Source organism: Euleptes europaea, chromosome 10, assembly GCF_029931775.1.
Source record: "Euleptes europaea isolate rEulEur1 chromosome 10, rEulEur1.hap1, whole genome shotgun sequence".
NCBI lineage: Eukaryota > Metazoa > Chordata > Lepidosauria > Squamata > Sphaerodactylidae > Euleptes > Euleptes europaea.
The window spans coordinates 8,303,420-8,326,770 of NC_079321.1; the positions used below are offsets into that span (position 1 = coordinate 8,303,420).

The window sequence follows — 23,351 nt, forward strand, 5'->3', positions numbered from 1 at the left end:
GATTCAGACAGAAATATTCTAGATAGACATAGAAGCCTGTGTGTATTTATAAATACATTTTTGTTCTCTCCCCCCCCCCCATCTGTGGGAAACAGGAGAGAAACTGGATTTTTTTTACTTTCGTTTCGTGGCTTTTTTAAAAAAGAGCAACTCTTGTGGGTTTTGGTGCTTGGTGCGGTGTTCTTGTTTTTTTGTTTTTTTGTTTTGTTTTTTGCCTCCTTCCTTTTTCGTAAAAATTTGGAGCGGGGATTGAACCCGCAGCCTCTTTCGGAGGACCCGAAATGTCAACGACTTTCCCAGGACTCGTCCACGATGCGGAGGTATTTTGTGTGTGCGTGTGTTCGCGCGCGTGTGTATATGCGTGTGTGCGCGCTTGTGTGTCTCTGCTTGTGTGTGTGTGCGAGCGAGGGAGACGGCGCGCGGGTGTGCGTGTGTGTATGGTGGAGCGTGCCCGTGTGTGCGCCTGTTTCCATTTCTTCGTTAATCCGCATTGGACCGTTAGGTCTAATTATAATCCGGCTTCAGAGCGAGGACTCGGAGAAGGGAAAGGCGAAAATTCGTTATGACATCTGTCGCCATCAACCGGGATGCCCCATTCGCCGCGTTCAAACAGGCGCAGGAACCCAAACCGACTTGGAGTCCCGATAATCTCGGGGAATGGAGGCTGGGTGTGGCGGGAGAGAGAATATCAAGCCTAGCCAGAGCGCCAGATGGAAAATTTGGGGGTGGGGGGAGAAAGGATTGACCCCCGCTCAGGTGGTCGGAAGGAGAGATTTTTGGAAGAGGGATATTATTATTATTATTATTATTATTATTATTATTATTATTATTATTATTATTATTAAAACCCAGTAGGGTTGAAGTCAGAAAGCCAAATGGAAAACTTGGGTGGGGGACGAGAAAGGATTGACTCCCGCTCAGGTGGACGGAAGGAGAGATGTTTGGAAGGGGATATTATTGGTTTTTTTTTAAAACCAAGTAGGGTAGAAGCCAGAGAACCAAATGGAAAACTTCGGGGGGGTGGGGGGAGAGAAAGGATTGTCTCCCGCTCAGGTGGTCGGAAGGAGAGATTTTTGGAAGGGGATATTATTATTACTATTATTATTTAAACCTAGTAGGGTTGAGGCCAGAGAGCCAAATGGAAAACGCGGGGGGGGGGGGGGAGAGAGAGAGAGAGAGAGAATGGATTGACTCCTGCTCAGGTGGTCGGGAGGAGAGATTTTTGGCAGGGGGTGTTGTTATTATTATTTTTAAACCGAGTAGGGTTGAAGTCGGATAAGGAGCCGAGATCCGCCGAGCACGGCCATGCCTCTTCTGGGAAGAGACCCGCCTTTAGCCGGAGAGGGGGTTAGGATCGCGGGAGGATCCGAGCGAGCCTTTGGAATGCGAGACCCAAGTGGAGTTTTACGGCTCTGGGGCTGGGTGACTTGCGCCCCCGATCCAAGCCCTCGGAGGAACAGCCGGGTTTCTGGACGGCGAGGGCTCCCGGCTCCCATATGTAGGGGTCTCTCTTTCTCTGCCTCTCTCTCTCTCTCTTTCTCCCCCCCCCCTTTCCAAAAAAGACTAGCGACAGACCCTCACGGCTCCCACCCGAGCGTCTGGGGAGGTTTCCATGGGCCTCTTCCGACCAGAGGCGCCCCAGCTAGGGGGCGAAGGATGCGGGACGGGGCCGGCGGGGCTCGCCGCCCTCCCCCATGTCCCGCCTGCCGCCGGCCTGGGGTGACCGTCTCCCTTCTCCCTTGCAGATCCGCCACGACGGCTCCAACAGCTACCGCTTGATGCAGCTTGGCTGCCTGGAGTCGGTGGCCAACTCGACGGTCGCCTACTCCTCCTCGTCGCCGCTCACCTACTCGGCCACCGGCAGCGAGTTCGCCTCCCCCTACTTCTCGGCCAACCACCAGTACACCCCCCTCCACCACCAGTCCTTCCACTACGAGTTCCAGCACAGCCACCCGGCCGTCACCCCCGACGCCTACTCCCTCAACTCCCTGCACCACTCGCAGCAGTACTACCAGCAGATCCACCATGGCGAGCCGGCCGACTTCATCAACCTGCACAACGCCCGCGCCCTCAAGTCCTCCTGCCTGGACGAGCAGCGGCGGGAGCTGGGCTGCCTCGACGCCTACCGCCGCCACGACCTGTCGCTCATGAGCCACGGCTCCCAGTATGGCATGCACCCCGACCAGAGGCTCCTGCCCGGACCCGGCCTGGGCCTGGCCGCCTCGGGAGCCGACGAGCTGCAGGTAAAAAAAAGGGGGGACCCGCGCCCCCGCCGTCGGGCCGGGCCTGGACACCCCCGGGACCGGCTTCTCGTGCGCCCCGACGGTGCGCCCAACCTCCCCTCCGGCCCCAGCGGAAGGAACCCGCCGTCTGGCAGGCCGCGAACCCCTCCCCGGGCCTGAGGTTGTCCTAAAAGGCAGTGGCAGACAGGCCATTGTGGCCATTTATGCCTGGGGGGGGGGGTGTTGCCTTGGATTTGCCTCTCTCTCGAATTCAGGGGTGGGGAATGTCAGGCCCGGGGGCCGTTTCAGGCCCTCGAAATCATTTGGTCTGGCCCTTGGTGGGTTCTGGTAGATCTCTCGCTCAGAGGGATCGCAGACTGGTGATCTTCCCCTCCCACCGATAGGAATAGCCTCTCTTCAAGGCGGAATAGCCTCTCTTCAAGGCGGAGGGTCTGTGGGCACCCAGCTGGTGCAACAGACCATCCCGTGCAGCCAGGTGGGCGAGTGTGCCACCCGTTGGATGCCTGCCTGCTTGCCCGTGGGTGGGGGGTCATCTGGGGCAGGTGCCTGCTTGGGGCTTGGTCGGCTAATTTTTAAGCTGATGATTTTGTATGGTGGGAATGATGTTATAAATATCCAAATGGCCCTTGGTGGGGGAAAAGGTTCCCCACCCCTGCTCTAGATGCGCATTTTCCCCATCTGAATTCTCAAAACTCAACAATAAGCCCCCCTGCAGAGTTTTGAGAATCCGGATAGGGGAAATGTGCATCTAGAGACTGGCAAAGCCACGGCAAAACCTCCCAGGCATAAATGGCCGGTGTCAGCTTGCCCGGCGGCAAGTGGGCCCTGTGGGCCCCTGGTGAACTGGGCCCCCTTAAACGTTAGGCAATATGTTAAAATTAAAAATTAAATGAGAGCCTTATAGTTGTGGGTGGGGGCTCTCTTTGTCTCCGGGCAACCCATATTTTTAGACCTAGTCCGCCGCCGCTAAAAGGCGATCCCTTCCCTAACAAACGAACAAACAAGAAAATCCCTCCCGTCCTCCTTAAAACGAAGACAGGCAGATTTTTTCTCAGATTTTCTTTCAGATTTTTTAATATATAAAAGTAATATATATATATATATATATATATATATATATATATATATATATATATATATATATATATATATATATATATATATATATATATATAAATTTTAATAATTATATATTGCTGAATCAAATCTGGGCCATTTCTGCCTGGGAGTTTTGTCTTGGATTTGCAGTTCTCTAGACACGCTCCCCCCCCTCTCATCTGAATTCTCCAAACTCAAAAATAAGCCCCCCTGCAGAGTTTTGAGAATTCGGGTGGGGAAAATGTGCATCTAGAAAGCGGCAAATCCAAGGCAAAAACTCCCAGGCATAAACGGCCATCCAGGGCGGTTGGGATGCGGTGAGAGAGAGTTTTGAGCATTCAGGTGGGGAAAAGGTGCATCTAGACAGGGGCGAATCCAAGGCGAAACCTCTCGTGCGTGAATGGCCAAAGCGAGGGAGATGCGGCACCCGGTTCGCCCAGCCGAACATCTTATTCCTTCTGGCCCTACGACCGCCTGGCATCTACCTACTTTTCGCCCGTCGCCTCCCCTGGCTGCGTCTCTCTCTCTCTTTGTGGCCATCTGCTTTATTTTGTTTCTGACCCCTTTCTTCCCCCAACACGCCCTCCTTTTTTTGAGTATTGCCGAGTTGGAGTTCAGAGACTGACAAGTAGAAAGCGAGACGCGGGAGAGAGCTCCTGGCCGTTAGGTTGGGTGCTGGGTTTCGGGGGTTGGGGGGTGCGAGGCGCGCTTGGCTCTCTTTTCAGGCAGACTTCGGTTTTATTGGGGGCATTAAGGAGTCCTTAAAATAACCCAGAACGAGCAGGTCGGGAATGGTCTTCCCTTCCATCCAAAAGCTCGCTCTCTCCTCTCTCAACCGAGTGGAATAAGAGAATGCTTTTCAGGCTCTGCGGAAACAAAGCCCCCCCCCCCCTCGCTCACCTTGGCAGCGACACCAAGATCCACAGCGCAATCCAAAGGAGAGCTGCTCCAGCCTAAACCCATTCATTCCAATGGGATCAGACTGGAGCGACTCTGAATAGGATCGCGCTGGAAATCAACCGGGCCGGGGAAGAGCGTCTCCCTCCAAACTGACTTCCCGTCTCCAAACCCATTCCACAATTTTCTACGCTTCTCTCTCTCCCCCCTTCCTATTCTCAACAAGGACTCCCCCTTATGTTCGCCCCCACCCGTCTCCCAAATCTGCCATTCACTATTTAGCTTCAATAAGACCTATTTACTCCTTTTTATATATATATAACCACGTCTGCGGGTGATTTTTCTTTTTGGGGGCTGTACATTTTTTTTCCAAGGCCGGGCACAAAGGCTTGGTCTTTTTCCCCCCTCAAAAGAAGGGATTAGAGACGTTTGCGAGGCCTCGGACAATGCGTAAATCCCGGGCGAAGAAAAAGCACCGTAGTTTATCCAATTTTCGACTTAGCGCCATTCAACTGGTCATTTATGCGATGTCATCCGACCAAACAACACGTTTCGCTCCGACCCCCCCTCTCCGCCCTCGCCCCCCCATCCCAAGAACAGAATGGCAGATTGATTCGAAGGGACCCGTTATAAAAATATGCATTCATGCACACACACACTTTTTTTAAAAAATAATTTTATATTCGGTCCTTTCTTAGATTCCAAAGCTGTATTAAAAATAGCAAGTAAGAGAAAAAGAGGGCGCGCAGATTCGAGTCCAGTACGGTCTCAGAGTCCCACAAGATTTCCCGTGTATAAACTAACACCTGTGAAGCTTTTCAGTTGCCACTCGCGATAGGTCTTTTCGGGGAGGCTTGCTTAAGCTAGCGCACGTGAAACGATTTTTGAAAAATCTCTTGGCACTTCAGATGTCGTGAGGTTGGGCAAGTGTGTTGTGGGGCGTGGGGGGGGGCTCCAAATTCACCCGGACTGGTCTGCTTAGCAATCCCGGTTTGTTAATTGCACCTTGGGGGGGGGGGAAATCTTGTTAATTTCACTCTGAAAAAGGTTTTTTAATGTCACCCTGAAAACGCGTGCTAATTTCACCCTTGAAAACTTTGTTAATTTCACCCTGAAAACGCTTGTTAATTTCATCGTGAATGTTTAGCGCCAGCCATTCCCCCCCACCCCCCCAAGCGTGGAAAGAGTATGAGAGGCTTGAAGATTACTTCTCGGCCAGTCTTGTAGTCTTCTTTCTCCACCCCACCCCCTTCCCGGTCTATTTTCTTTATCAACATATGCCTCATTCCCGATGCAACAAATGTAAATATACTTTCCCCCTGCTCAGAATGTTAAGTGAACATCCCGGCGTTGGGACGGCTGTTTAAGTCAGTCGAACAGATGCAAGGAGCGCTGGAGTCGGAATGGGCATCTTTGAGCCCCCTAAAAAGATTTTCCATGGCCAACAAAGGAAACTGTCACACCTTTTCCCGTCAGCGCTTTAATTTATGCTCAGTCGCCCAGTTTTTCTCCATATTGATTTCATAATCACTTTAAGGCAGAACACTTAAACTCAAAAGAGGCCTTGAAAAGGGAGGGTTTCTCCCCCCCCCTTTTTTTTCTAGGCCAGCCTCAATATGGCCAAAACCGAGGCTCTGGGGGAAGACTGTAAAGATTTTTTTTGTGAAGTAGGGTGTCCCCCCCCCCCATTATTATTATTATGCACCGACTCTTTCTCCGCATGTACTTAACTCCTCACGGGCTGTTGAATAGGTTAACACCCTTAAAGGTCCCTTTCAAGTCCCCCACCCTCGCTTGTTTGTAAAGGAAAACGCGTCTTTTAACACATTGCAATTGTGCAAAGGATTTAGAGGTCGAAGTTCGGAGGGGGGAGGGAGGATTTCGACTTTAAAAAAAAAGAATCATCCCAACAAGTACCGAAAATCCAGAAATAGGGTCGCTAACCTCTTCCAGAGAGACGGGGGACTTTGGGGTGAGCCCCATCGGCGGAGTAAATACGTGGGACAATCCTCGCCCCATTAAAAGTCGATGGGGAAATTCTCCCGGCGCGCCACGGTTCCATACGGCAGTTTAGATCAGCGAGGGAACTTGGGAACGCCTAGCGGGTGTCCCCCTCTGTGCAGTCTCCAACCCCACCCCCACCCCATCTTTAGGCCTGTCTGTTCCTACAAGCTGACACTAATTCCGAGCAATAGGGACGCCACACTTACCTAACAAGGTGGAAATCTCTACACAATAGTTGCCTGTGTGTGTGTGTGTGAGAGAGAGAGAGAGAGAGAGAGAGTGGGGGGGGGGGTTTCCTACAGATATGTCATCCCGTTCGTTTCTGAGAATAATTCCCCCCCCCCGCCAAGACACCCCTTTGGAAACGGTTGTCTGTCCATACTTCCTTTTTCGTCTGTCTGTCAGTCAATCACCCCAAAACAGAAGATCATCATATCTGAGAACATGTGAAACGGGGATTATTTATTCCGAGAGGGAGCTGTCCCTTTCTGCCGTTCTGAAACATACAGGGACGCTTTTTAAAAAAATGCGATTTGGTAGGGTAACGATCTAGGTAGGCATTGCAATTCCATCTCCTCGTCAGTGCTCCCTCGACGGCGGTCAGAATTCAGGGTCTTCTCCAACAAATTATTCCAGGCCCTGCAGGCCATTTATTCGACCTCGACGGCTTTATATCTCATTTTCTTTTCTTTTCTCTTTCAAGGGCTCAGTGGAGGCCCAGTGCGGGCTGGTGTTGAACGGTCAAGGTGGAGTGATAAGGAGAGGTAAGCGAATTGCAAAACCCATTTTTAATTCTTCTTTTTTTAAAAAAATATATCCATGGCTTTCTTGTGCACCCGTTTTAAAAATGCTCTCCGGGATAACCGATGGGACCCCAAATCCAAACAGTGTTTCCCCCCCCCCAAATTGGTGAGACCTGTCTATCTCTCCCCCCCCCCCCAAGCGTGTTTGTTTTTCAGTGGACTCTTAATAAGACCTCTTGGGAATCAACTTGGGAAGAAGAGTTTTCCAACAAAGGGGGGCATTCTGAAGTTTCTAGGCCGGTCTTTATTCACTGATACAGTCGGGTTGATTTATATCTGTGCCTTCACGCATACTGAATAATGCACTTTAACGATCGTTTGCAAGTGGATTTTGCCATTTCAGACAGTCAACGGTAGCCCCAAAGCGGGTTGAAAGCGGATCGAAAGTGCATTATTCGGCATGTGTGAAAGCGCCCTTTATTCAATGAGACTATCGGGTTAATGTATGGGGACCCGGCAGACGAAAGATGCGTTTTCTGCCGGCTGGCGTCATCTTCTCCTTTTTGCCTTGCCTATTTCGTTGGTTTCCAAGCGACTCCAATTCGAGGCTGGGGCTTTGGTGTCGGTGTGTGGGGAACGCTAGAAAGGGTTTGTCAGCAGGTCGAACTAAACGAGGAGGCGGGTTAAGGCCGAAATGCACGAGCGGTAAAAGTCAAGCGGGGAAGAGATCTGGATCTTATTCCTGCCCGCTTTTGAAAATATCAGGAGCCTGAAATGGGAGGCGAGGGAGGATAGTCCTTCCGCCACGGCTCTGCAGTCGCAGCCTGAAAGGGTGAGGTGAAGGGATCGCCTCGTGTGAACGAATCCCAGAGACTTGGGACTTCAGAGAGAGGAGTCGGCTTTGTAGTCTGCGGGCGTTGTCCCCTTTCTGATCGGATGTAATATGGGCAAAGAATAACAACAACAAAAACCCAAACAGGAAAGAGAACTGTTTTCAGAATTAAGATCGGGAGGTGACCTGAATTGGTGTGGGTGTGGGTATATATCTCCCAAAGTATACGCCAAAAGAAACACGATTCCCCCATAGAACATTGAGGAGAGAGCGAATGTTAATTAGAATTTGACAGGAGCCGGACATTATTTCCTTGCTAGAAGTGGCACTGATTCATTTCCATCATTGATTTTTGAAACCTGGTGGTTAATAGGGTTTGTTTTATTTTACCTATTTCATTCTTCTAACGGTGGGGAGTAGGTATTTTCGCTCGGGTTGATCGACAACCATTTTGCTCGGCCGAGAAATGTCTTAACGCGCCTATCCAAAACACACTACGTGGAAGGAGCCCGGTTGCGGGCATTTCCACCCGAAATAGATGAGGTTGACTTTGAAGCCAGCGCAAAGTCCTTCCCGTGCACCTACCCGTTCCTTTCTCTGCCCTTCCGCCGTTTTGGGTATTTTTGTTCCGAGGAAGCCTAAGAGGATCTGAGAAAGGCGCGGGGGTGGGGGGTTGAAGAGTGTTCTTGGAATAAGTGTTAAGTGTGGTTCAATAACCCGACTCACAAAACTCGGGAAAACATGCCGTTAGTAGAATTGGGTCGTTGGAAACAAAGGGGAGAGGGGAGGCTCTAAAGCATAGGTTCTCAGCAAGGGGGGAATTCCCCCCTGCGGGGGTGGGATTTTAGGGTTCCAGGGTGGGAATGGGGACCACTATTCAGCAAAGTCTGACGTCCTGTAGATTATGTACAATCTGTAAAATGGTAGTTTGTTTTTAATTGAATCTGCGGCAGTCAATAAAGTTTATGACGGTCTTTGGAAGGGGGGAATTATATTCTGAACAATGGTGCAAGGGGGGAATGGAGCAAAAAAAAAGGCTGAGAGCCACTGCTCTGAAGAGACCGGGACTGGAGAGGCCGCGGAGGGGTGGTGCTGAAACGGACAGCTCCTTGCGGGTCACAGCCATTTCTGCCCGGGAGGTTTTGCTTTGGATTCGCCTCTCTCTAGACCACTGGTTCCCAACCAGGGGTCCATGGACCCCCAGGGGTCCACGAGAACTAAATTAAGGTCCGCGAAACAAAGTTATAAACCCATAATAAATTAATATTTTCAATTAAAAGTTCTCTATTATAAAATATATATATTCAAATATAATTCTAAGTTTAATGTTTAACTAACAGTTATGATTAAAGTTTATTTTCAAATTCCAGGAATTTTTATTTTGAACCTTGGGGTCCGAACAAAAAAGTCCTAGTGGTCCCTGGTCAAAAAAAGGTTGGGAACCACTGCTCTAGACCCACATTTTCCCCATCCGAATTCTCAAAACTCTGCAGGGGGTGGTGTAGCAGTGTAGTGGTTAAGAGCGGTGATTTGGAGCGGTGGAGTCTGATCTGGAGAACAGGATTGGATTCCCCACCCCTCCACATGAGCGGTGGAGGTTAATCTGGTGAACTGGATTTGTTTCCCTGCTCCTCCACATGAAGCCAGCTGGTAGACTTTAGGCTAGTCACAGTTCTCGTAGAGCTCTCTCAGCCTCACCTACCTCACAGGGTGTCTGTTTTGGGGAGGGGAAGGGAAGGTGATTGTAAGCCGGTTTGAGTCTCCCTTAAGTGGTAGAGAAAGTCGGCATATAAAAACCAACTCTTCTTCTTTTTCTTCTTTCTCCTCCTCCTCCTCCTCCTCCTCCTCCTCCTCCTCCTCCTCCTCCTCCTGGAATCCAATAAAACAATAAAAACAGCAATAAAATTTTCAAAAGCTTCTTCTTCTTGAGTTTTGAGCATTTGGACGGGGAAAACGTGCATCTAGACAGCGCCAAATCGGAGGCAAAAACCTCCCATGCGTAAACACGAGTGCAGCCGCGAAGCCGCTCCGTTTGGTTCCCCGCAGAGCCTTTTCTACTAGATCCCGATCCACAAAGCCAGAGCCCGCAAAGACTTTAGGTCAGAGCGCTTCTCGCGAGCCAGGGCTCTTAAAAGCCGCAGCGCTCACCCGCGGATTAACGAATGACGCTTTGATCGGATGTCACTCGCTGATCCCCTTGAAAGCCAGATCCTCCTTCGAACATTGAATAGGTTTTGCAAATGGTTGTCTTTGTACACTGCTTTATACCCTGTCTTTATACACGGCTGTCCCTTTCTGGGTTTGGTGCGAGCATTTCGACCCTTTCCCTGCGCGGTGTGGTTCAGGATCGGCGCACTTCGGAGGAACTGGGGTTGGGGGGGACGAAAATAGGACACCGATTTTAAGGGTTCCAGGTTGGAAGGAGGCCTTTCCCTGGGATTCTGGGGCTTGGGTTCTGTTCGCTGCGCTTTCTTGCATTCATGCATCGCCCCTTCTTCCACAAGGGGGGGGGGAGATTTATTCCGCCACCTGTTCGTTACAAGAATCTTTGAGTCGGGTCGTTCTTGGAAAGGATGCCCATGAAATTGGGAGAGGGGGCTTCTCCGCCGCCTGACTAGACTCTAATCTCCCGTCTGAAGGAGATTTTCCTTATCGAGTGAAGTTCTCCTGGTAAGGAGCTCCCAATTACCTGAGTGGCTGACTGTAGTTAAGAAAGACGGCCGGCCCGCTCTCTCTCCCCGCCCCCTCGGTTTTTTCAAAAGGCGATCGAGTAATTCAAGGGTTTAAAGATGGAGAGTCAAGGAAATCCAGGGGGGGGGGAGCAAGGCTCTTTCTCGACTGATCTTAAGAGCTCGACGGCTCCATCTCTCTCTCTCTCGCTCGCTCGCTGAAGTCAGGAAGAGATATCAAAGGAGAGCCGAGAAGTTTCAAATGTATATTCAAAATACATACACATATTTTGTACGACTTCAAAAAGGAGGGGGGGAGGTTTCTGTTTTAGCAGCAATCGGAACAAAGCGCGGCTCAGGGCCTTTTACGCAGCTGCGGAACCAACCCAGCTTCTCTCGTGTTAAACGTCACAAGGATACAGGGCGGTTCAGGGGCGCTTGCCCTGATATGTTGTGGGGTCTGGTGTCAGGAACAGGAAGGAAGGAAGGAAGGAGAGAGGGAGAGAACCTATGACCATCTCACACTTTTAAGACCAGATGATTCTAACTCCAGAGTTCCTAGAAGCAGGAGAGGAATGTAACTCTACAAACTGATCAGAAACAGAGAGGGAAACTCATAAGAAACAGGGAAGTATGAATGAAAGAAAACCGACCTAAAAGGAATAAATATATATGGGGGGGGGGTGCCTGCTTCTCCGGCCCGGCCAGTAGGACGTCCCTATTGTTCTCCAGGAAGTACATATATTAATAAATTCACCAGTCCCTCCGCCCTTTGCCTGCCCCTCCCCGGATTCGCCCGTCCCAGCTGAGACGCGGCCCCCGAGTCGACTTGTTTGCTTTTTAATGAGACTCGGGAAACGAATGAATGGGGGCGGGTGGGGTGGGGGGCGGCCAGCTAATGATCCGCCGGAGCCGACGCCCTCCCCCGGTTCGGCGGCCCGGCTCCCCCGGCCATCGCTTCCACTTAACGGGCAGCCGGATCTCCCCTGCAGCCCGGCCCTTCGCCCCCCATCACCACCAATAATCTTTATTTCCCCTCCTGCGAGCGTATCGATAGCTTCTCTAGCCCCGGGCGCCGCCTTTGATATGCTAATCTTCCCGGGGACCCCAAGTCTGCAGAGATCATATTAATGTTGTATAGGATAAGAGCTGCGCCGCCTTCGCCTTAAAAAAGAGGAATATTCAGATCGCCCCTTTCAAAAGAGCACCAAAAAAATCGCTGGCGAAGAAAGCAACCTTCAATATACAGGGCTGGGCTCTGGTTTTTAATCGTGACCCCCCCCCCCCTCTTTCATACCCATAAGAACATAAGAAAAGCCCTGCTGGATCAGACCAAGGTCCATCAAGTCCAGCAGTCTGTTCACACAGCGGCCAACCAGGTGCCTCTAGGAAGCCCCCAAACAAGACGACTGAAGCAGCACCACCCTGCCCGTGTCCCACAGCACCTAATATAATCGGCATGCTCCTTTGATTCTCCAGAGAATAGTCATGCATCATGACTAGTGTCCATTTCGACTAATAGCCATGGATAGCCCTCTCCTCCATGAACATGTCCACTCCCCTCTTCAAGCCTTCCAAGTTGGCAGCCATCCCCACATCCTGGGGCAGGGAGTGCCGCAGTTTAACTACGCCTTGCGAGAAGAAATCCTTCCTTTTATCAGTTTTGAATCTCTCCCCCTCCAGCTTCACCAGATGACCCCGCGTTCTGGTATTAGGAGAGCGGGAGAAAAGCTTCTCCCTGTCCACTCTCTCCATACCATGCGTCATTTTATAGACCTCTCTCATGTCTCCCCTCAACCGCCTTCTTTCCAAGCTAAGCCCTAAGTGTTTTAACCGCCCCTCACGTCTTCCCCAGCTTGCTGGGGTAAAGGGAAGATGACTGGGGAAGGCACTGGCAAACCACCCCCTAAACCAAGGAAAAAACGCATGGGAGGTTTTGCCTTGAATTTGCCACTCTCTAAATGTCCATTTTCCCCATCCAAATTCTCACAACAATAAGCCCCTATGCAGAGTTTTTGAGAATTCAGATGGGGAAAATGTGCGTGTAGAGAGCGGCAAATCCAAGGCAAAACCTCCCTTGCGTTTTTGCCCAAACGTCGGGATGTGACGTCACCCCATGGATCAGGAATGACCCGGGGCTTGCACAGGGGACTACCTCTACCAGCCCCCACCCAGGGGTTATTTCAGACCTCTTTCCCCCTTGGGGAATTCTTCTCCGAGCTGTAACTTTCAATCTGAGACCTGGTAGAGATGGGATTTCTCCCCCCCCCCGCCTTGGAAAATTGTCCAACCGGTTTTTTCGAATGAGGATCTTGAACCCACCCTCGGGAGGGGCCGGCGGATCCCTCCCCACATTCAATATTTGGGGGATTTTAAAAAGAGTCGAGGCGGTGACATTTGGCCCTCCTCTGTCTTTTTAGGAGACGGCAAAAGCTCTCCCCCCCCCCAAAAAAGGGGGGGCTGTGGGAATCCTGGGCTCTCGTTTGGCTTTATGATCAACCGCTTTCCTCCGCCCCGGGCTAATTTCAGAAGCCTTAAACGCCTCTCTCGCCCCCGGGCCATGGAGAGACGAAGGCGGCCCGGGCGACCGGCGAGCTCTGGTTCCCGATTGCCGTCGGCAACGAACCAAAAAAAATATATATATTACTAACTACTTTGAATCAAAACACATTTTGGGGGAATTAATATGATCTGAACCCTTCCTGGTTTGTTTTCTTCTTCTTCTTCTTCCCGGAGATCTGGAGTTTGTCAAATCGCTTCGAGGTGACTGACATGAGAGGACCCGCCGAGCGAGGAACGTTGTCAGATCTTATTTGATTAAAAAAATAAAATAAAAAGCAATAAAAAGGGGGGTTCTTAAAAGCCTGGGCGTCTGTCAAGGGAAAAACAACAACAACCCATAACAGTGCCTACCCAATGAAGCGCCTCCTTCAATGGGGGCTCTTTTTTTGGGGGGGGGTTTACTTAAATCCCAGACTCGTCATCGCAATGAGAAAACTCAGCTGTTTTGATCCGCGCAGCGCTTAGATCTGCGGTTTTAATTTGAGGCCCTTCATGGGCACACGGACCCACGAAGCTGCCTTCTACTGAACTAGACCCTTGGTCCATCGAAGTCAGTATTGTCTGCTCAGACCGGCAGCAGCTCTCCAAGGTCTCAGGCAGGGGTCTTTCACATCACCTACTTGCCTAGTCCCTTTAACCAGCGAGGTGTAGTGGTTAAGAGCTGTGGTTTGGAGCGGTGGAGTCTGATCTGGAGAAGCGGGTTTGATTCCCCACTCTTGCACATGGGCAGCGGAGGCTAATCTGGTGAACCAGGTAGTTTTCTCCCCACTCCTCCACAATAAGCCAGCTGAGTGACTTTAGGCTAGTCACAGCTCACTTAGAGCTCTCTCAGGCCCCGCCTCCCTCACAGAGGTGGAGAAGGGAAGGTGATTGTAAGGCGGTTTGATTCTCCCTTAAGTGGTAGAGAAAGTGAACATATAAAAACCAACTCTTCTTCTAAATGGAGATGACAGGAATTGAACCTGGGACCTTCCACAAGCCCTGCAGATGCTCTACCATTGAGCCACGGCCCCTCCCCAATGATGGAACTCCAGCCTAATGACTCATTCATTTTGGGGGGGTGGGGAGGAGAAGAGAGTTTCTTGAGTCGGGGGTGGGGGGACAGGCATGGGGGAGGGAACCTGGAGTCCAAAAATGTTTTTTAAAGCTCCGCGGCTTTGAAATTCTCGGCGTGGGGGCGCACAATAGATTCCGGCAGGATGGATCCCCGTGCAGATGCTGTGTTTGGAACATAAGAACTTAAGAAAGGCCCTGCTGGATCAGACCAAGGCCCATCAAGTCCAGCAGTCTGTTCACACAGTGGCCAACCAGGTGCCTCCAGGAAGCCACAAACAAGACGAGTGCAGCAGCAGCGTCCTGCCTGTGTTCCACCGCACGCAAAATAATAGGCATGCTCCTCTGATACTAGAAAGAATAGGTATGCAGCATGACTAGTATCCATTCTAACTAACAGCCATGAATACCCCTTTCCTCCATGAACATGTCCACTCCCCTCTTAAAGCCCTCCAAGCTGGCAGCCATCGCCACATCCTGGGGCAGGGAGTTCCACAATTTAACTATGCGTTGTGTGAAGAAATACTCCCTTTTATCAGTTTTGAATCTCTCACCCTTCAGCTTTAGCAGATGACCCCGTGTTCTAGTATTATGGGAGAGGGAGAAAAACTTCTCCCTGTCCACTCTCTCCAAACCATGTATAATTTTATAGACCTCTATCATGTCTCCCCTCAGCCGCCTTCTTTCCAAGCTAAACAGCCCTAAGCGTCTTAACCGCTCCCCATAGGACACTTGCTCTAGTCCCCTAATCATTTTGGTTGCTCTTTTCTGCACCTTCTCAAGCTCTGTAATATCCTTTTTTAGGTGCGGTGAGCAGAACTGTACACAGTATTCCAAGTGTGGTCTCACCATAGATTTGTATAAGGGCAGTATGATATCAGCAGTTTTATTCTCTATTCCTCGTCTAATTATGGCCAGCATGGAATTTGCCTTTTTTACAGCAGCCACACACTGGGTTGACATCTTCATTGAGCTATCCACTACCACCCCAAGATCCCTTTCTTGGTCTGTCGCTGCCAGCACAGATCCCATCAGTGTATATGTGAAGTTGGGATTTTTTGTCCCAATATGCATCACTTTACACTTACACACATTGAATCTCATTTGCCATTTTAATGCCCATTCTTCCAGTACGCAGAGATCCTTCTGGAGCTCTTCACAATCCTATTTTGTTTTAACCAACCTAAATAATTTGGTGTCATCTGCAAACTTGGCTACTTCACTGTTCAACCCCAACTCCAGGTCATTGATGAACAGGTTGAAAAGCACCGGTCCCAACACAGATCCCTGAGGCACCCCACTGCTCACATCCCGCCATTGTGAGAACTGACCATTGATTCCTACTCTCTGCTTCCTATTTTTCAGCCAGCTCTCAATCCATAAGAGGACTTGTCGTCTTAACCCGTGACTATGAAGTTTGCTTAGCAGTCTTTGGTGGGGGACTTTGTCAAAAGCTTTTTGGAAATCCAAATACACAATATCCACAGGCTCATTCCTGTCAACATGCTTATTGACACTTTCAAAAAACACTAATAGATTAGTGAGACAGGACCTACCCTTACAAAAGCCATGTTGGGTTTTGCCCAGCAAGCCTTGCCCTTCTATATGCTTGACAATTCTATCTTTAATAATGCTTTCCACTAATTTACCCGGGGCAGACGTTAAGTTAACTGGCCTGTAATTTCCTGGGTCCCCCTTGGAACCTTTTTTTTTTTTTTTAATAAATGGGTGTTACTTTGGCTATTCTCCAGTCCTCTGGTACAGAGGCTGATTGAAGGAACATATTACATATCTTTGTTAGAAGTTCAGCAATTTCCCATTTGAGTTCTTGAAGAACTCTAGGATGAATATGGTCCTTTAAGTCTGGTCCAGACCGGGCGGACGGAAGCGCGAGGGAACAAGAGGGAAGCAGATGGCCCTAGACAGAAGGGGTGGGGAAAAACCAGAGTCCGGCTTTAAGCCAAACAAAATTTCTGGTAAGGTCTGAGCTTCCTTGAGCCTCAGTCAACGCTTCAGAGACAGACAGCCTGAGACCAACTGCCCTTTGAGAAGCTGTTAAAACGCATAGGGCTGTTTAGCTTGGAAAGATGGCGGTTGAGGGGAGACATGATGGAGGTCTATAAAATGATGCATGGTTTGGAGAGAGTGGACAGGGAGAAGCTTTTCTCCCTCTCTCCTAATACCAGTACGCGGGGTCATTTGCTGAAGCTGGAGGGGGAGAGATTTAAAACTAATAAAAAGAAGGATTTCTTCACACAAGCTGTAGTTAAACTGCGGAACTCCCTGCCCCAGGATGTGGTGATGGTTGCCAACTTGGAGGGCTTGAAGAGGGGAGTCATGGCTCAGTGGTAGAGCATCTGCTTGGCATGCAGAAGGTCCCAGGTTCAATCCCCGGCATCTCCAGTTCAAGGGACTAGGCAAGTAGGTGATGTGAAAGACCTCTGCCTGAGACCCTGGAGAGCCGCTGCCGGTCTGAGTAGACAAGACTGTCAGGTTCTAGGACTCCGTTGCCTCTCAGGAATCATCAACTTTACTCCAGACGTTAGCAGAGAGTTTAAAGTAGAATTTATTTGAAAGGAAGGGTACAGTAACCTATGAAACACAACGTTACAATGGCGCCAAATCATTTGGAGGGTATTCTTATAGGGTACACAAGGTAGCATGTTTACAAGTAACATCTTTGAAATGCAAAACATCAGAGGTTCCCCAATACCAAGAGAGAGAATTCACACCTTAAGATCAGAGCAGGATTACAATCAGGAAGTCACTTTGAAGTGGAGATCTCTCGAGCCTTTTGGCTGTTGCCTCTTCCTTCCCACGGGAAGGAGAGATGAAACGAAAGTCACCTCGCTATCCAGGGTCCGATTGCATGCCCTCGCTGACACTCCGCCTCCCCAAAGGCCCCCCCTCCAGATTTCCTGGTTTGTCCGGGTAATGGCGATGGAAATCCGCTACAAGGGTTGGAGCCTGTACGTGAACAGCGGACACCCACTCATCGTGACTGGAATTTAAATGTTTCCAACGCACAAGATATTCCAGTCGGCCCCTGCGCCTCCGAGAATCGAGCACCTTGGAGATTTCAAAGTGCCGTTCGCCCTGTACCATGATGGGAGTTGCCGCTTCGGGTTCGGGGTGCCATTCTGGTGCTTGTAGAAAGGGCTTTAGTAGACTCACGTGAAACACCGGGTGCACCCCTTGTAAGGATTTGGGTAGCTCCAGCTCTACCGTAACCTCATTGATAACTCTGGAGATAGAAAATGGGCCCACAAACCGTTGGCTCAATTTTTTACACGGGCGTAAAGACCTGAGGTTCTTAGTGGAAAGATACACCTTTTCTCCGACCCTCAATTCCCACTGAGGTGTTCTGTGTTTGTCTGCTTGTAGTTTGTACCTGTCTTTAGCCTGTTCCAGGTTTTTTACAAGCCAGGGCCAAGTGTTCCTCACTGTGTGAGCCCATTTAGACACCTCGGGGGGATCGCCTTCTGGTGGGGTAGGTACAGCCCCTAATGGTCCAAAATCCATTCCATAAACTGCTTTGAATGGGCTCACCCCGGTTGCAGAGTGCACCGAGTTATTGTAGGCATATTCTGCCAGTGGCAGCAGATCAACCCAATTGTCTTGGTGATAATTAACAAAACAACGCAAATAACATTCCATCACCGCATTAACCCTTTCGGTCTGCCCATCCGTCTGGGGGTGATAGGCAGATGACAAACCCAACTGCACACCTACAATTCCTAAGAACGCTTTCCAGAACTTGGACACAAACACGGAGCCCCTGTCACTCAGGACCTTCCGTGGAAATCCGTGCAATTTGAATATGCAGTGCACAAACAAGCGAGCCAGTTTATGTGCAGATGGCATCCCTTCACACGGCACGAGATGAACTTGCTTAGAGAAAAGATCCGTGATTACCCACAGGACAGTCTTCCCCTGACTGGATGGGAGGTCTGTTATGAAATCCATCCCAATCACTTGCCAGGGTGCCTCGGGAGTCTCTAGGGGCTTTAATAATCCCGGGGGTTTTCCCATCAAACGTTTACTAGTTGCGCACACAGGGCAGGATTTGATAAATACTTCGATGTCTTGGCGCATCCCAGGCCACCAAAACTGTCTTCTTATTAGGTGTAAGGATTTAGCAAACCCAAAATGCCCCCCTATTGTTGAACTGTGGCTCCGTTCCAATATCTCCCGCCTCAGTTCCCTGGGCACGTAATGTTTGTTCTTACAGATACCGTTTTTGTCCGTCACCTGGGCTGGGATAGATTCTTCCTCCCGCTCCCGTTGAAGAGCCTCCCCCCACCTTTTCTTGACTACCTCCGGGAGGCTTTCTGGAACTGCCCAGAGGCGGGGAATGGCAACATCCGACCCCGGCAAGGAGATGGGTATCGGCCCTTCAGCCTGGTCCCTTCGCTCTATTTGGGAGCTTTCCCCCCCCTCCCCAGCGGTTGTGGTTGAAAGTTCTCCGGGGACTGCTGGGGATGAGGAGGTGGGAGCGACCACATCTCGAGGGAGACTCGAACTCGAGTCTTGTGCCGCCGCGCGGCTTTGTGCTCTGGTCAGAACTCCTGCACTATTCCCCTCTGGAGTCAAACCCAGGTGTTCCCGTGTGAAGAGAGAACCCACCGGCCGCTCAACCTGACACTCATATTGCGGCATGCGAGACAGTCCGTCTGCTAAGCAATTTTCTTTCCCAGGCATATGTTTGATGGTAAAGTTAAACTTAGAGAAAAAACTCGACCAACGTACTTGTTTGGCGGACAGCTTCCGCTGACCCAAAATCGATTCGAGATTCCGATGATCTGTACAAACCACAAAGGGCTCGGCCGCTCCCTCCAAACCATGAGCGCATGTTTAATTGCCATGGCTTCCTTTTCCCCAATCGGCCAGTTTAGTTCAGGACCAGAGAACTTCTTAGAAAAATATGCGCAGGGTCTAAGCCTCCCTTGATCATCCCTCTGAAGGAGTGCGCCTCCCATCGCCTTGTCCGAGGCATCTACCTGTAAAGTGAATGGCCTGGAGCAATCTGGGTGCGCCAGAATGGGTTCAGAGGTAAAGCGCTCCTTAAGAGTTTCAAAAGCCGCCTGACACCTGGCGGTCCAAGGTACCTGGTATTGTGCAAAAGTGGCCCCTTGCCCCTTCCCTTTGGTTTTAAGCAAATCAGTAATAGGCAAAGCTATTTGAGCGAAATCCTGAATAAAATTTCTATAAAAGTTCGCAAACCCCAAAAACTGCTGAACCTGTTTGCGAGTTCTGGGAGGTTCCCATTCTAACACTGCCCGCACCTTCTCCGGATCCATGCTTAACCCTTGTGGCGAGATCACATAACCCAAAAACGACAATTGGTCCTGGTTGAATGCACATTTTGATAACTTAGCATACAAATGATTGTCCCTTAGACGACGCAACACCTCCCGCACCAATTCCCTGTGCTCTGCGGGATCCTTGGAGTAAATGAGCAAATCGTCTAAAAAGACTACCACACCTTTAAATAGGAGATCGTGTAGAATCTCATTAATTAATTGCATGAAGCACGAGGGCCCCCCAGACAGACCGAACGGCATGACTAAAAATTCAAACAACCCATAACAACAAGAAAAGGCTGTCTTAGCTTCATCCCCCTCCTTGATCCGGACCCGGTAGTAGGCTTCCGCCAGGTCAATTTTCGAGAAAATACAACCCTCCTGTAACACACTCAGGAGGTCTGGGATTAATGGAAGGGGGTAGGCATTAGTTTCAGTAATCGCGTTAAGCCCCCTATAGTCTACACACAGTCTGAGATCAGATGTACCTTTCTTCTTCACAAAGAAGCAGGGAGAAGAAAATGCAGCTTTGGACGGTCGTATGAAGCCCCGCTCCAAGTTCTTGTCCAGAAATTCTCGCAGCACTGCTTTCTCTTGAGGACTCATGGCATAAACTCGGGCCTTGGACGGTTTAACGTCCTTAATCAGTTCGATGGCACAATCCGTAGTGCGATGAGGAGGCAATAAGTCACAGTCCGTCCCCTCAAATACATCTGCGAAATCACTATATTCTGGGGGCAACGTGGGTTCCTCCAAGGCAGCGGCGCTTCCCCCTTCGCCTCCGGGTAAATCATCCCGGCTGTGTTTTTCGCACTGAGGAGCTCCAAACACCACCCGCCTTTGTTCCCAGTCAATGCTCGGGTTATGTCCCGCCAACCAATTAACGCCGAGGACCACCGGGTAGGAAATCTTAGGCACTACCGTGAAGTGGATCTGTTCCCAGTGGTTTCCCACCCCCAGCCACATCTTGCGAGTGTGCAAATGAACCGGGCCCCCCCGCAGGTCACTCCCATCCATTTGATGGAAATGTAAGGGTTGATCCAGTTCTCGAGTCCCAATTTTCAGACGTTCTACCACCGCCTGATCAATTAGGGTCCGGGAGCACCCGGAGTCCACGATAGCCACAACGGCCACCGGTTCCCCCCCTTGGGGATTTCGTAATACAACAGGTATCAGCAATGTCTCTCCCTGGTCACTCACCCTACATGGATCCGGTTTGGTTTCTTCCAAGGGTGCCCTCTGTGCCGGTTCCCTCACAGAAGGCCGTCCTCGTTTTTTGCCGGTGAGGGGCTTCGGAAGCTATCTCGGGTACCACGGTTGTGGAGATCCGATGAGGTTTCCGCTTGCAGGGCCGCCGCCCCCCGGCGACCGTTCGTCCCCTCCGCTCTCCTGTGCTCCAGGTTCCGAGGTGGTGTCGCCTCCCGCTCTTGTGTCGCCCTGTTGCTCGTCCCTTCTGACGGCGTGTTGGTACATCTTGCTGCAAAATGACCCATCTTCCCACACTGAAGGCAAGCTCCCTCCCTGAACCGACGTGCCCTGTCGAGACTGTAGACTCCTCGATGTCTTCCCTCTCGCCGGGGACCTGCTGCGCTGTCCCCTCTCGTGGGCGGGATAGGGATCGTCTTCGAAGGACGATCCTTGGAGAACTGGAGGGTAAGCTTGCGGTTCTCCACTAGAGCTGCCAAATTTACCCACTGTTCCACTGACTCTGGATCTCCCAAAGTCAAACAGCCATCCAGCACTTCCCACCGCAACCCTTCGCGGAAATGCTGGACCTTTGTGGCCTCACTCCACTCCCTTATCTTGCACGACAAAGATAAAAAGTCCTGTGCATACTCACTTACTGAGCGGGTTCCCTGCTTCAAACGACGCATGGCAATCTTTGCTTTTTCCCCCCGGTGGGGGTCTTCGAACCGGCGTCGTAGAGCGCACAAGAACTCATCCAGGGATGCCAAAACTCGGGGCATAGTTTCTGCCGCCGTCACTGCCCACTCCACTGCCTCCTTCTCCAGCAGGCTGATCACATACCTGACCCGAGCTTCTTCCGAGGCAAAGGTCTCCCCCTGGTCCTTCATAAAGCCGGAGATTTGGAGTAAGAAGTGAGACAACTGTGAGCTGGACCCGTCGAAAGATACCTTCAGGTCTCTGGCCGTAGGGCGTCTGGGCGTGGGAGCCTCCCCAACAACGAGCGGTCCTGTAGTCGGCCGTGAACCCGTTTGGGATTGTTGCACGGGCTGTCCAAGCCCCCTCACTGCCCCTAGAACGGCTGCCAGGTCTCGCTGCAAGGTATCTAGCTGAGTCTGCAGGTCCTGATTCTGCAGAACGAGCATCTGATTCTGTCCGCGTATCAGAGTGGCCGCTTCTGCAGTGAGGGTCGGGGTGTGAGCGAGCGTGGGGTCCTTCCACCCTTCTCCTTCTCCATACCAAGCGGCCAGCGGTCCCCGGTAGAAGTCGCCTCCTGGTTCTGACGCTGCTCTCTGCCGCTGCCCGGTCTCCGAGAATCGGGGGGTCCACGTCGGCCTCCCAGGGACATCGGTAGGCCCGGGTGGGCGCTGCTCCGGGGTCGCTGCTCCTTGACCAACCTCAATATCAGCGGGAGTCTGCCGAAGCTCCTCTCCCGCGTTGAGCGGGACCGAGGGTGGTGCCGACATCCTAATACTACTTCTAACCCGAAAACAAAAAAGGTTGGGATTGTAACGTACTGTCAGGTTCTAGGACTCCGTTGCCTCTCAGGAATCATCAACTTTACTCCAGACGTTAGCAGAGAGTTTAAAGTAGAATTTATTTGAAAGGAAGGGTACAGTAACCTATGAAACACAACGTTACAATGGCGCCAAATCATTTGGAGGGTATTCTTATAGGGTACACAAGCTAGCATGTTTACAAGTAACATCTTTGAAATGCAAAACATCAGAGGTTCCCCAATACCAAGAGAGAGAATTCACACCTTAAGATCAGAGCAGGATTACAATCAGGAAGTCACTTTGAAGTGGAGATCTCTCGAGCCTTTTGGCTGTTGCCTCTTCCTTCCCACGGGAAGGAGAGATGAAACGAAAGTCACCTCGCTATCCAGGGTCCGATTGCATGCCCTCGCTGACAAAGACTGACTTTGGTGGACCAAAGGTCTGATTCAGTATAAGGTAGCTTCATGTGTTCATGTGCTTCATGGAGAGGGCTATCCATGGATATTAGTCAAAATGGATACTAGTCATAGTGCATACCTGTTCTCACCAGTACCAGAGGAGCATGCCTATTCTATTAGGTGCTGTGGAACACAGGCAGGATAATGCTGCGGCAGTCGTCTTATTTGTAGGCTTCCTAGAGGCACTTGGTTGGCCACTGTGTGAACAGACTGCTGGACTTGATGGGCCTTGGTCTGATCCAGCATAGCTCTTCTTATGTTCTTATGACCTAAGGGAAATGCAGAAGGGTCTTTGCCAGAGGTTCTGGCAGGATCCTGCCCAAAGGAGCGCAGGGGAAAAAAGCAGATCCTCTGGCCACCTCCGGCAAAGGTGAAGACATCTTGCGCAGGCTTCCTGGGAAGTAACTCCCAAGGTCTGAGGAGACAGTACCGGCCTTGACCAAGGCCTTCCCCCGCCATATGCAGGGGAGAGTTGAATGAGTCCCCCCAGCTGAGGTTTGAACCGACCCTATGCCCGTGGACTCGGGAATAAATCTTACTGAGTCGTAAGGCTTAAACTGCGGTCCTCAAATGGGGGGGGGGTTTCAAAAATAAAATGGAGTTTCGGGCAGATGCATTTAGGAGCGGTCCCGGAGGCGATTCGAGAAGACATTAAGCCACATCCCCGCTCCATTTCCATCAGACTTCAACTTTCGATTTCGTTGAAACCGTCTTTCTTCAGCCGTCGTCTCTACATCTACAATCCCTACTTAGCATCTTTGAACACCAGTAGGCGGCTTGGCGATTTCTAGCTTTATTCCTACTA

General features: G+C 50.7%; 1 protein-coding gene across 1 annotated transcript in view; it reads left to right on the plus strand.

Annotated features, from left to right (window-relative positions):
* Positions 1 to 240: 240 nt before the first annotated feature.
* The window catches only part of TFAP2D (transcription factor AP-2 delta), a 58,599-nt gene continuing 35,488 nt past the window's right edge, over positions 241 to 23,351 (plus strand). Inside the window, exons 1-3 of the mRNA XM_056856687.1 lie at positions 241 to 320; positions 1,746 to 2,243; positions 6,946 to 7,006. Coding sequence (XP_056712665.1) covers positions 282 to 320; positions 1,746 to 2,243; positions 6,946 to 7,006 — 598 coding nt within the window. The 5' untranslated portion in view covers positions 241 to 281. The remainder of the gene's footprint in view (positions 321 to 1,745; positions 2,244 to 6,945; positions 7,007 to 23,351) is intronic.